This window comes from Hemicordylus capensis, chromosome 1 (assembly GCF_027244095.1).
Source record: "Hemicordylus capensis ecotype Gifberg chromosome 1, rHemCap1.1.pri, whole genome shotgun sequence".
NCBI classification, from domain to species: Eukaryota; Metazoa; Chordata; class Lepidosauria; order Squamata; family Cordylidae; genus Hemicordylus; species Hemicordylus capensis.
The window spans coordinates 232,979,415-232,993,815 of NC_069657.1; the positions used below are offsets into that span (position 1 = coordinate 232,979,415).

Here is a 14,401-nt window from a genome sequence, read left to right on the forward strand (position 1 = left end):
AGTTTGCTAACAGTACCCCTTAAATATTTTAGTTTAAAGAAAGATTTTGTCTTTGGTTAGAACTAAGAGTATAACAATTAGTTCTGGTGGACAGCTATGTTATTTAACGGGTGAGTCAGCCAACCTCCGGTTACGTCTGAATCCGTCCCATGTCTTGTTCCATTAGTTTTAGAGTTGGATGACAAATTGAACTCTATCTGCACAGGACAGATATTAATGGAGGGACTTGAGTTGTCTTTTAAGTAAGTGATTTGCATCACATTCCCTTAGAGCAGTGGTTTCCAACCAGGGTTGCTCCAGATATTGCTGAACTATAACTCTCACCTTGCTGCTGGTCATTCCCTTCTTCTCTTTCCTTCAACTCTCCCCGGCATTATGGACTTTTCAAGGGAGCTGGGTCTGCGCATAATGTGTCCAAAGTGTGATAGTTTGAGGCTGGTCATTTGTGCCTCAAGTGAAAATTCTGGATTGATTTGTTCTATGAGCCATTTGTCTGTTTTCCTGGCTGTCCATAGTCTCCTCCAAAGTCTTCTGCAGCACCAAAGTTCAAAAGCGTCAGTGCTTTTTCTGTCTTGCTTCTTCAAAGTCCATCATTCGCATCCATAGAGTGTCATGGGGAAAACCATTGTCTGAATGATTCTAATCTTTGAAGGTGTAGACATGTCACAGCATCTCAATATCCTTTCCAAAGCCTTCATTGCAACCTTACCAAGTGCTAGTCTGCGGCGTATTTCTTGACTGTTGGATCCTTTACTGTTGATAGGCAGAAGCTATCCACCACTTCAATGTCTTCATTGTCTATTCTGAGGCTGGTTGCTGTAACCATTGTCATTAGTTTAGTCTTCTTTACATTTAATTGTAGTCCCATTTTTTTACTGTGCTTCTTGACTTTCATTACTAGAGCTTTGCAGATCATCCGCATTCTCAGCTCTGAGTGGTGTCATCAGCGTAGCGCAGGTTATTGATGTTTCTTCCTCCAACTTTAAACCATGCTCATCTTCTTCCAGTCCAACTTCTCTCAGTATATGTTCAGAATATAAATTGAATAAAGAAGGAGAAAGTATACAGCCTTGTCTTACTCCTTTGCCGATCTGGAACCAATCTGTTTCACCATGTTCTGTCTGGACTGTGGCTTCCTGCCCTGTGTATAGGTCTCTCATGAGAACAATCAGATGTTCTGGGATACCCATTTTCCTAAGGACATTCCAGAACATGACATGGTCAACACAATTGAAGGCTTTTCTGTAGTCAGTAAACCACATATTGACTTCTTTCTGGTATTCTTTGGCTTTCTCGATTATGCACTGTGCATCAGGAATGATGTCTCTTGTTCCTCGGCCTTGTCTGAAACGAGCTTGAACATCTGGCATTTCCCTTTCCACTGGGAAAAGGAAATTCTCCTTTCTAGGGCTCTAAACCTGCGTTGGATTATTCTGAGCATTATTTTGCTTGCATGTGAAATTAAGGATATTGTGCGATGGTTTCATAGTCTGTTAAGTCTCCTTTCTTTGGTATGGGTATGTAGACTGATCTCTTCCAATCTGTTGGCCACTGTGGTGTTCTCCAAATTTGCTGGCATAGTTTTGTTAGAGTCTCAACTGATTCTTCTTCCTTTGGCTGCTACATTTCTGTACCTTTTCCATCAATTCCTGTAGCCTTCTGACTTGGTAATGACTGGAGTGCTGATTTAACTTCATCTTCCTGTACTAGAGGTTCTTGCAAGTAGGGAATATCTTCTAGAGTATCTTGGATGTTGACGTCCCTGCTGTACAGATTTTTAGTATACTCCTTCCATCTTAGGTCTGATCTTCTCTAAATCAGTTACTATCTGTTCTTTGGCATCTCTTAACATACCAGTTTGAGGTTGGAACCTCTCTCTGTGTTCAGAGATATTTTGGAAAACTTCCCTTGCTTTTCCATAACTATTTCCATCCTCAAGGTGTCCTGCAGATCCTACAGATGTTGTAGTATTGCTCCTTGTCTCTACTAACAGCTTTCTGAAATTCCCTATTAAGTTCCTTCCTGAGGTCTTTCTCTTTCTTGGATTTGGCTTCTCTCCTCTTCTTGGCAATTTCCATCTGTTCTGACATCTATTTTGCTTTCTTCTGTTTCTTGGTCTTTGGCAGTCTCTTTTCACATTCATCCTTAACAACTTCTTTGATTTCATTCCACAGTTCCTCTGGTTCCCTATCAGTGAGGTTCAGAGCTTCAAAGCGGTTCCTGATGTTCTCCTTGAAAATGATGGGTACATTCTCAAGATCATATTGTGGAAGCTGGATAACTTTGTTTTTCCGCTTTAGCTTGACTTGGAACTTGTAAATGAGCAGTTCATGATTGGTTCCACAATTGGCCCCTGGCCATGTCTTTGCTGTTATAACTAAGCTCTTCCACTTCCTTGCACCAGTAATGTAATCAGTTTGATTTCTGTCTACTCCATCTGGTGATTTCCTGGTTGTTTGAAGAATGTCTTAGCAATGCAGAGATCATTGATTTGACAGAAACTAAGAAGTCGTTCTCTTGCTTTGTTTCTGTTTCCTAGGCCATATAGGCTGACTGTGTTTTCCTCCTTACCTTTTCCAACTTTGGCATTCCAGTCTCCAACCACCACCAGCACATCTTTCTTGCATGTTCTGTCAATTTCAGACTGAACGTGAGCATAAAACTCGTCAACATCCTCTTCTTCTGTATTGGTTGTTGGGGCATAGACTTGAAGAACTGTCATGTTAAAGTGTTGTCCGCAAAATCTAATTGATATTAGTCAGTCACTGACCGCATTGTATCTACTTCTTTGAAATTCATCCTGTCTTTTTTTGAGGCATGCCAGGCGCACAAGCCATTATGCTAGGATTGCCTCCATCCAACTGCAAAAAAGAACACTTCACAGTAAGACCAATGTTGCTTTTTGCTTCTCATGCAACACCTTAATTTGCAAATATCATTGCAACCTGTTAAATAATTTGTAGAATCAGTATGAGGAATTATTCTCTTAAAACACAGTGTTCTGCAGCAGTGATACAAGAAATTGAACATGATATGATTCCAGTATTTGCACTGTTGCCTTAAGGTGCGCTGATGCATGCATTACAAGTCATGAGTAGTTTCAAAAGACAATAATTTCAAATAAAAATGAAATAGTAATGCAGTCCACTGAAGAAAATCATTCCATATCAGCTGACCCAGCAAAAGTCTGGGTGCTTCAAAGCATCTGCCCTTTTTTCATGCCTTTAGAGTCAGAGAGAAGGCTATTGTTGAACTATCGGAAGAGTGTGTGCTGTTTCTCTATGCTGAAATGGGAATTACTTGCTGCTGTTTTACACTTTGTACATTACCATAAAAGGGGAACAAGCATGTATTTGACTCTCTAGTTGTGAGCAAATAGTTATTTGATTTTCAAGGTATCCTTTCTTGAAGGTTCCTACTTTGAGATATATTGTTAATATATCAAACTGGCAGTTCTATGTCAGTATGTTTTGCATATTTGAAGTCCACACAAATCTGATGAAATTTGGAAATATGTTTCTAGTCTAGAAGAGTGATCAAATTCAGTTTCAAAAATGGGAAGTTGCAGAATGCTTTCCTCTGGTTGCGTATCCGCAAGCCATGCCATTTATAACATCCTGACCCAGTTATGGCAGTGTAAATAGGATCTTCCTGGGCAGCTATTTACAGTAGAAGATAGGAGAGACTTCAAACAACATCAGTCTAATTGGCTACAATTGTCATAACATTTCCCAGGATATGAGATATAGGCAAGGTCTTGAGATTTGAATCCCCACCCCCCACGCACTTTAGCATACTCCAGTGAAAGCAGCAACACACTACACACCACTTTTAAAAAGCAAATATGATATTCCACAACTGCCTGTGAACTTCAAGCAGCCACACAGTCCATCTCTGCTCAAACTGCACCTTTATTTTGGCAGATGGTCAAGAAGTCAAAATTATAACTTGGATGAGTAGGATCTAATTTTAGCCATGGGAGAAGAGGAAAATATCTCACCCCTGCTCTCCAGCCACCCCACTAATTATCTATTAATATATTGTTAACTGCTAAAGGGGCTGTGGATAGGCACAGAACCTAGAGAAGCTCCTGTTGTGGGTGGCATTTGGACGTGTTGGGGAAGATCAGAAAGCTTGCTCAATTTTAGATTGGGGGGAAAGCTCATATTGCCCCTCAAAACAAAAAACACACACCCCAAGAAGCAGAGTTAATCAGCAGGCACAGCCAATAACTCTGGAAGCTTGAGAAGAGAAGGGTGACAGAGAGTATTGGGGTAAGGCAGTGAGGAAGGGAGAGAGGAAAACCAATATCAGATAGAGTTAACAGTTACACAAGCCAAGGCTATGTAAAGAACAAGTTGTTCTAGTAAAAACTAATCAGCCTACTTTCTTTTCACTACAACTGGACTAAATTTGGTTCAAATCAAGGTCCACACGTTAGATCTCTTGCACCTCAAATGTTCATGCATCCACCATCTTGCACCGGGGTGCATTACATCATTACAAACTACACTATTGAGGTGTTTCTGTGCATCACTCACTACAACTGTATCAAATTTGGTTCAGATCAGTTAGACAGTCCTCAAGTTAGTACACTTGCGCCTCAGATGTTCACACATCCACCATCTTGAATTGGAATGGATGACATCATCACTCACTATGCCATTTGGGCCTCCCTATGTGTCCCTGCAGCTGTAGCAAATTTGGTTCAAATTGGTTAAGTGGTTCACAAGTTAGCTCACTTGTGCCTCAAAAGTTTATGCGTCTGCCATCTTGGATCAGGGTGGATGACATCATCACAAACTACACCGTTGAGGTGTCCCTGTGTGTCCCTACAATTGTACCCGATTTGGTTCATATTGGTCTAGGTGTAGCGAAGTTGATGGGGGACACACACACAAACACACACAGAGAGAATGCTGCGTGGTCTCATAAGCCTTCTGGAAATTAGGCTAAAAAAGGGAAAAGAAATCAAAGTCAAAAGCAAAGAGAGAATGTCCTAAAAACAAAAAGAAACAAACCTTTACAGAAAGCAAATAGAGCATTGTGAAAGCAACAAAATATATTATACCAAGCAAGAAAACAAAGAAACCATTCTGACTTGTTAATATTATGATTTATAAAGTTCCTAAAATACTGCATAGGGCCAGATCCATAATTGATGTCTGAGTTAAATTGGGAGTGGGCAGGTTGCATGAAATTGTAATGTATCCCATAGTCATCCTACAGAATCCTCTGGGGTAATCCTTATTTTACAGTGGGCAGCTGACTGGGTTGGATGTGGAACTCAGTTCTTGCATGCTCCACTTGTCCTGGTATGAATTCAGCTTTGTGGAGAGCAGCAGCTCCAACCAGGACACAAGCATTGTGTGAGAGAGTTGAGCCCTGTTTCTGTCCCAGCTGGTTCCTTTGTACAAAGTGAGAATCTACCCCAGAGTCCTTGGCAGTCCTCTGAGGTGTGTTCCAGCTTCACACCCATTTTTCCTCTGAGCCACCTCTTGCTTCCTCATTTCACAGCATTGTCACCCATGAAGGAGGGAGGAGGCCACTGGAGCACCACTGATATGAGACCCATTTTATCAGTTATTTTAGAGGAGTTTGAATGATAGCCCCTACACAATAAAACATTATTTCTGTTTGAATGTAAGGGGATAGCTTGCACATTGTTGAAAGAACTATGCTTACAGGCTTGCTCATTTTATTAGAGCCCTTTTCTACTGAAGTAATTTTCCATAAAGACACGCTTGAATGTACAACCTCAGGACTCTTTGTTAGCTAACTAAAATAGAAAGACTAGGCTTAATGTGTGATTATGCACCATGATAAATATAGTCAATAGTATATTTTATATAGAGGTACGGGTGGTATGCTTTGGATATAATTGAGCTGTAACTAGAGGAGCTGCTTATACTGGCTAAATGCCTTTTGTGGCATTTAGTTTTGACAAGCAGGAAGTGTGGGCTGCTTTCCTGCTTCCCCTTGTGCAGAGGTCCTCTGTAGAATTAACAAATGTGTTGTTTTTTTTTAAAAGTGTTTTTTTTTTAAAGTCTTGGCATGTATCTATTCTGTGTTGGGGATTGACAATATACTTCAAATCACTGTGAAGAACTTGATACAGAACAATTACTGGGTCTATTTTGTATTGTGGGAACCAAGCAGGCATGACTGATGAAGCGAATGCTGTGCCATTCTGTTCACAGATTCTATGAGACTATGCAAATTTGCATGTTTTTTGGTTGCATTTTCAAGTGAATTTGAGGTCAGTCTGGTTCAGATCTGATCCTGGTGTGGATTATAGTTAGAATTAACTGAAGAAATTAACTGTAGTTGGTACCATTGACTGGTCAGAACAAACCAGTGTAAGCCATGTTTGGACACAATGCAAATTGCAGTTTGTGTTTTAAAAAATGAACAGAAGCTACAAACCTCCTCCCCTTGCACGCAAAACAGAGCGGGGAATGCGTGAGCCCAACCTATGTGCTATTAGCAATGAGACTTGGTTTCATCCTGACTTAGCATTGCATCTGAACCTGGCCAGAATGTAATTTCATGGTCACTGGCTGGATCTTGGAATGTGGCTGCACTGAGAGTTGTGGGGTGAGGCATTGCATGCACATAGGTTGCCACAGCTGCACATCTACAGCTCTGCGTGTCTCAAGTCCTGTCCCAACCTTGGATTACTAGACCAGCGTTTAGAGGAACAGAAGAGAGCTGGCACCTCGCAGCATCCAATGGCTGGGTTATAGCACCACAAAGCGCCAGTTAGTTGCTCCTCTATGTCTCTTGCACTCCTTTGTCCACAATAATGGCCCAAGGAGCCTGTGTCATTTTCTATCGTTTCTGTAATAAGTCTTGTGTCTTTGGTAAAGAAAGACAGTTGGCCCTGAAGTGTGTATTTCTGTATTTCTGATTTGCTGGGGTGTGTGGGGGAAAAAGAGTCCTTTGCACACTGTACCATCTGAAAACTCTATTGGCCTTATGTGTTTCTCCTTTTTCTTTCCTCTCCCCTCTTCTCCCATAGATCTATCAAGTTCAAAAGGTAGGGTTTGCTAAGCCTCTTGTGTGATTGCATGTATTTTTTTTTCTCTTTTGCATCAGGAGTCTTGATAGCACTTGAGAATAAATCCACTTAAATATGTCAGGTATGCAGCAGATTTTATTTGGAATCTTTAAGGCCCTCTAACCTTCCTCAGCCATATGAAATTGTGCTACTAGCTTAACATAACGCAAGAAGATGAGCTTGATCTCCTTATGGCTTAGCCAAATGGCAGCTGCCCCCATGATTGATCCAGTACAAAGTACGAAACAAGAAATTGAGGGTAATGCTCCTCATGGAAGAAGCAACGCATGGCACAGGATTTGTCCACAACAATAGCTCTTCTTTTGATGATGTCACTTGTGTAGATTCTACTAGTTTCTAATCTGTCATTTGGATTTGCAGGCTTCAGCACAAGGGATTGATAATGTCTCTGTGGGACTTGTAGGTGTCAGCATGTCTGAGACTCTAGGAACTCTGTCTGGAGGCATCTTATAGTAAAGTATTTAAATAGCACGTGCCACACATCAGTGTAATGTTAACTGGCTTTTGTTTTTCAAGTTACTTGGAAGTCTCTCAGGATTAGTATATCCTCAGTAGAAGAAGTGCTTCCAGCAAGTCACTAGCTATGGGAAACACCTTGCAGAGCGAGTATTACAAAATTACTGCTCTCGTCTTTTTAAAATTTAGCGAGTGTGTAGCTGAAGTTGTGTCTTGAATTGCATTGTAAGAGCAGAGCACCAAAAGTGAATATCCTTAATGCTGCAGATAGAAGCAGCTTTGGGACCAAGTGCCTGCTTTTTTTTTTTTAATATGTGGAAGAAATGTCATTCAAAAATAAAGTATTTTGGAATCCTAATAGTTTGTTTAGTGTAAGTGTGACAATCCTGTGTTGAAGTTCTTTTTGGAACATCAAGATACAAAATTGTAATGAAGGGAGGACAAAATCTCAAAATGCCTTTATTTGTAAACTTGCTGCCATTTACATTATTCATATTTCATAAGCCACAGAAGATTCTGAAAATCAGGCTCCTTTTGCTTGTGTTCTGTCCTTTTTTGCATGATTTCACTAGATGACTGTTCTCACTTAATGCTTTTGAATAATAGTCCAAATGAAACTGCTTCTTAAATACTGTATTGGCTCTGTGAATTCTCTATTGCTTTAGTTTTGGGCTGTACTCTATACTAGAGGAGACATTATAGAGCTGCCATTGCTGTTCTCTCCCACTGTGGGCAGAAACAAGTCGGTGACTGCTGTAGTGTCTGATATAAACCAGTTTTGCAGGCTTCTTTGGTGCTTCAGTCAGTAGCTGGAGGAGTTGTGTGTTTGTTTGTTTGTTTTTAAAACCCCACTAAAATCCACTCCTAGTTTGATCAATCTTCCCTGATTTCCTTAGCCTTTTTGACCACTTGCTTTCCTTGGGCGGAAAATGGCATTGCTGCAATATATGTTGTCACAGAGTTATATTGGCTAGTGCTCAGCCCACTACTAATGACCAGTAGCATCTTTCTTCAATTGACCTGTCATACCCAGCCTGGCTTTTTAAATTTTTTGTTAAAAACTGAGGGTTGATGAAAGGTGTGTGGCACATCCTCTTATCTGCATGTGTACTGTACTTTTTTAAAAAGCAGAAAATAATGCAAAGCTACCTGTTTCCTTAAAATAGTGCCCCACCATTTCAAGAGCACTTTTAATAAGCTTTTTAAAAGCTTTAAAAACACTTATTAAAAGTTTACCAACAGCCATTGGGAATTGGGCAGAAAAGCAAACTAGACTTCCTTCCTAGCAGACTAGTAATAGTACTAGTCTGCTAATGGTAGACAATGAATCATTGTCTACCATTAGCAGACTAGTACTATTAGCAGACTATCAGTGCTGGATCATGACTAGCACCACCATATCTCTAGGCGTGATATTTTATAGAAATGATAGTATAAAACCATGGAGAAATCTTTCTAATGTCAGCATAGGGCAGCGATCTTCACTATTTTTCAAGTGTTGGCTACCTTGGCAAAAACCTTCAATGGGAGAGCCATTTCCCCCTGTGCTGACTTCTGCACAGTACTGCACTTTTCTCAGACCTGGAAGGACCCTTTAAGAGAGAAGGAGCAGTCTTTTTAAGAGCTGTATGGGGAAAGTTCTGGGGATGATGATGATGATGATGATGATGATGATGATGATGATTACATTTTATATCCCACTCTTCCTCCAAGGAGCTAAGTACTACATACTTAGGTTTCTCCTCACAACAACCTTGTGAAGTAGGTTAGGCTGAGAGAGAAGTGACTGGCCCAGAGTCACCCAGCTAGTCTCATGGCTGAATGGGGATTTGAATTCGAGTCTCCCCGGTCCTAGTCCAGCACTCTAACCACTACACCTTCCTACACCTAACCTCTACATCACTTTCTAACCACTACACCCAAGATGGCTCTGTTCCCCTTAAAGGAGCCTCCTTCTAGGCAACGTGCAGCACTGCATGGTCGGAATGGGAGTCTCCACATGGTGCCAGGAGGGCTATATAGAGTATTCAGCCTTGGATGAAGCTTCACATGGGCCCAATAAACAGTCAGGGAGCTGCACTTCAGGTTGATGGGGGTCCGTCACTCATCCCCAGGCCTTACAATGAAGAACTCTGGCATAGAGGCAAGGGAAAAAGCAATAGGTTAAATAGGTTTTCTTCTTATCACGCGATGTTGTATGTAATAGAACAGCAACTATTGGAATCGATAGTGCCATACAAAGTACAAAATCAATCACATAGGATTAAAAATAATCTTTGCAAGCCTTGTTTTTGAAAACCAAAATATTTGTGGTTGTTTGGCAAATCTCCAACAAATAAATGTTCCTGTGAATATGCTTCCATCTTTGCTAGAGAGGAAAATGGCACAGAAGCAGTGGTTCATGACTCACTGTTAGTTGATTTAAAAAAACAAAACTCAGTGGCCTACATTTAAAAACCGGTGTTTTATTTGGAAACCAGTGGCCTACTTCCCAGCTAAGAGCTGTATTATGGAGGGGAGAGGGTGATTTTTGTCAATCCCCCTTCCCTCTGCAACTCCTTGTGTCACCTGAAAATATGTATTGTTGCAAGGAATCTGCTAAGAGGCTGATAATTGATCATGAGCTAAATATATTTTTTTAAAGATTCTGGAGCCAAATAACAAGAATGGTTGTTCCTCTTCTCTATACTCATAAGAGTAAAGACAGCAAATCAGTGCCACCTGGAGCCAAGCTGTGGATTTATTAAAGCTATATTTTTGCTGCCCTGGTTTAAACAGTATCTGATCACACTTTGGTGTGTGTGGGGGGGGTGGGTGGGTGTAGAATTTCAGCTCCATGTTTTACTTATGCTACAGTATACTACAGATAAGTTAATAACGTATTGCATCCATGTAAAAAGGATAAAGCTTGTAACTACGGCCAGTTGCTGTCAAGAAGGAATGCAATTTAAGGCTGGCTTACAATACTGTTTAAAAAGTAAATACACATTTATCATATATACAAAATCTAGCAGTTAATTGATTTTACAGGGTGATATACATAGTAGTATATTTATCCCAGCAAGCCAATAGGGCTTGTTCAGTAGTGTATCATCAGGAAGTAGAAACTGTTTACATACTTAACTAAGCACATATTTAATACCTGCACCAGAACTTTGGTGTCTTCATATCCCATGTATAAAGCAATGAACCCAGAAATGCCTCTGTTCTGCAGCAGCATTAGAGCACTGTGTATGGAGTTGCCTGTCTTAATCACTTACTGATATGGAACAGTTACTATTCATGACACTAGTCCAATTTCTTGAGGAGATGCTGAAAACCCTAGCAACCTGGTAATATTATACAGAGGGAATTTTTTTTACAGGCTGTTAGCTCTGTGGGTAGGAGTCCTAATAGATTACTACCTTCTCAGTCCATTTTTGTTCCATGAAAGGTTTGTCAAACACAGTGTGATATCCCCTGTTCATCTTCAGATATACTTTTTAATAATAAGCCTCAACTAAACTAGGTCAAACATTCAGGCCCCCTTGCTATTCTTCACTTCTTTCTCTATGGCATGATGTACACTGTTCAACAATGCTTCACAGCTTTTTAGTTTTAGATTGCCTCTTTAAGCAGCACTGTCACTCTGCTCAGAAAAGCTTGCTTGTGAATGGCAATGTATGGACCAGTGGCTTCCAAGGTGGTTGAACACATACTCTGGCTTGCAGTTTTGCATGAGCATGTTTGCCTGATCCCTTGTTTATGTGAGCTAATGTTGTGCTGTAGAGATTACTGGTGATATACAGGTATGGGCAACATACTGCATGCAGGTACCCTACAGCTTCTGAGGTGCTGTGTGGGGGTGGGTGGGTCAGAAGCTGGGCAAACTGGGCTTGTTATTGAGAGTGGTAAAACTTACCTTTGCCTGGACTGAAAACTGATTCAAATATGCAGAAAAAGGATGCAGCACAATACTTCCTCCCCCTCCTGACTCCTCCCTTTCCCTTGCAAAAAATCTACCCTTGTGTGGAAAGCTAGCATTTACAGTAAGCTTCTTGTGGTAATACTCTGCAAATCTCTTCACTGCTGCACTTCCATATTTATCATGTCTCTGTAATCTGTGGTACGAGTTCCTTCTAACTTGTTCAGTTCAGCCTTCCTCAGTCTTTTCTCATAATCTGTCCATTTTCTATTGCAGCATCCTCCTATTGGAATTTCTCTCTCTCTCTGATATTAACACTGCTCCCTCTGCCTTTTAAACTGCTCAAAACTTGGGTTTCCCTGCCTCATGCTGTTTCCTAGCTGATATCTCTTCTTTTGGACTTGATGTATCACCTCCTGTCTTTCATTTCTCTAACACTCCACTTTCGATAACCTTTGTGTCTTATCTGATTTAGATTGTGAGCTTGGACTTGCTGTATTAAAATTAAAATTTGTACAGTGCCTAGTCTTTTACAGTTCTTGATATGCTAAACATTGTTCGGGTTTAATTTATTGTGTGCTTTTTCTGCACATTTGAATCTGCCGCGAGAAGGAAAACATTACTGACATTGGGCCAAAGAGACCTAACCCTGCCTAGGCAAGAGAAGTGGACTCACTGTGGGTTTCACTGAAGGTCTTTCTAGCTGGTGACATTTCTCCTTTTAGACCTCCAGCTAACAGTGCAGTAAGTATATATCCACTGTCTGTTAGCCATGAGGAGAATTATACATTCAAGGTTGATTCTTCACCGCATGTTGCATTTCCTTGGTGGTCCTTCATGCTCAATAGGTTGCACAGCCCTGTACTGATATGATTCTAAAGGGCATGCCTATGATACAGAGAAGACTCCAGTTATTTTATTTCTAGCTGAGTTACCAGTTTGGGGTATTGGTTTATTACTGTGGATGTCACCATGAATTGAAATGCTCTTGTGTTAGTACAAGATTGCTAGAGCAAGAACAACTCTATCATGTCTTCCCTCTTGCTCTGATTGGAAGACAGTGAGAGTGTTAATGCCAGTGGATCTAGGCTATTGTTATGCTATTTGCTATTGTAAAAATATATAAAATATGTTAAATTAATAATAATAATATAATAATAAAAAATTAGCTTTGGGAAATTTTTTCACTCTTGGTACCTCTCTACACTGCACCTAAATCAAATTAAGCTGAAATTCCAAGTTTCTAATATATCAGTAACAGTTAAAAGTAATTTGTTTTCTTTCTTAAGGCAAAATCTCTAGTCTAGGCATGTCTTTAAAACTATGTATTCTATACTTTTTACCCTGTTCTTTCCCCTTCTTCCATGCATAGAAATATTATGGTCTGGACACAAAGTTTGGTGACATCGAACAATGGATGGTAGGCTTTGTCTAATATTGTTTAAAAGGCTAAGATTATAACTTGTTCTCAGACATGATAGCATAGCTGTTTTCTCTACTAGAAGATATGCATTTTCATTCTTGAACTGTAGTTATGAACATATTTTTTCATAGTTTGAAGACAGATATAGTTTGGTGTATTGTCGCATAAAACCTATCCATTCTTGTGGGGGTGGGTGGGAATACCACCATCTGAAAATGGTTTTCTAGGATGTCATTAAGGCTGTGGAATTTCTATGCTAAGAACCATTGAGATTAGTGGACTAGCTGATACTTAACACCACACTCTTTGCAACTTGTGTCAAGGTTCTAAATGAGTGTCAGCTGGCCCACCCAAGCCACATTATTAGCTTTCCACTATAGCCCATTAATATTTTGGTGTTTGATGAGAAGGCTCTAATTTTTATGCTGAAATTAACCTATACTGTATCTAGCTAAAAGTTATTTTTAATTCTATGGTAAAGGTCAATTGTGCCGTCGAGTTGGTGTCGACTCCTGGCAATCACAAAGCCCTGTGGTTGTCTGTGGTAGGAAGGGTTTACCATTGCCATCTCCTTTGCAGTATGAGATGATGCCTTTCAGCTTTTTCCTATATAGCTGCTGCCCAATATAGATAGGTGTTTCCCATAGTCTGGGAAACATACCAGCGGGGATTTGCACCGGCAACCTCTGGCTTGCTAATCAAGTCATTTCCCCACTGAGCCATTAGCACACTTACATAAACAAAATACTAGTTACCAAGATGTACTCTGTCTGCTCCAAGGAAAAAAGTATTCCTACCTTCTTGCTTACACCATCAGAATGTAAAAATAGTTGTAGTAAAGAGAGATTCTTAGAGGCAGAGAAGTTTCCTAATGATCTCTTTCAGAGCTCTGAAAATTTCCGTATTTCTTAGCTTTATACCTGTCATCATGGTCTTGCTCCCTTAAAGGCCCACATTCACAAGTGAATGTTGTTTTTCTCCTCTTCCTGTCCCTTTTGCAGTTGCTGCCACCATTGGAGCAGCCTCCAGTTGCCAAGTTCAATCCTAACCTCTGCTAACTTGGCAAAGAGGCACCTTTTAATGTGGTGATTTTCTTTTATTTAGCAGGGGAAGAATAACTGGCCCTATCCACCCCCAGCACAGTACCTCCAGTGACTGTTGCTGGTATATATCTTATGTTTTTTTTTAGATTGTGAGCCCTTTAGGGACAGGGATCCATCCTATTTATTTATTATTTCTCTGTGTAAACCACCCTGAGCCATTTTTGGAAGGGCGGTATAGAAATCAAATAAATAAATAAATAAATAGATGCATTAATCATCCACTGGAAATGGGAGCATTGTCATATATTTGAGAAAAGAGAAAGTGAGGTATAAGGCATCGTTCAGGCATATAGGAGGTGCTTAAAGTCAGAGCACCATAACTCAGCCTCCAGACTGCTTTCCAGGTTCCCTCCATTGAATAATGGCTTCAGCTGCATGGAGGTTGCTTGAGAAAGGCCCTAGTATACAAAAGGGGTTTTGGAAAACAGTGGCAG

The 14,401-nt window shown here is 40.3% G+C and overlaps 1 protein-coding gene across 43 annotated transcripts in view; it reads left to right on the plus strand.

The window, feature by feature from the left end:
- Positions 1–14,401, plus strand: part of LRRFIP1 (LRR binding FLII interacting protein 1) — a 159,190-nt gene that overhangs the window by 81,768 nt on the left and 63,021 nt on the right. For 24 of the 43 annotated variants that reach the window (XR_008313028.1, XM_053283265.1, XM_053283243.1 and 21 more), the window contains exons 3-4: positions 7,022–7,039; positions 12,814–12,861. The exons of 17 other annotated variants lie outside the window; for them this stretch is intronic. Coding sequence is in view for 25 of the 26 variants with exons in the window: in XM_053283265.1 (XP_053139240.1) it covers positions 7,022–7,039; positions 12,814–12,861 (66 nt within the window). In the remaining variant the exon portion in view is untranslated. The remainder of the gene's footprint in view (positions 1–7,021; positions 7,040–12,813; positions 12,862–14,401) is intronic. 2 more of the 43 variants (XM_053283245.1, XM_053283251.1) reach the window with 1 other exon arrangement.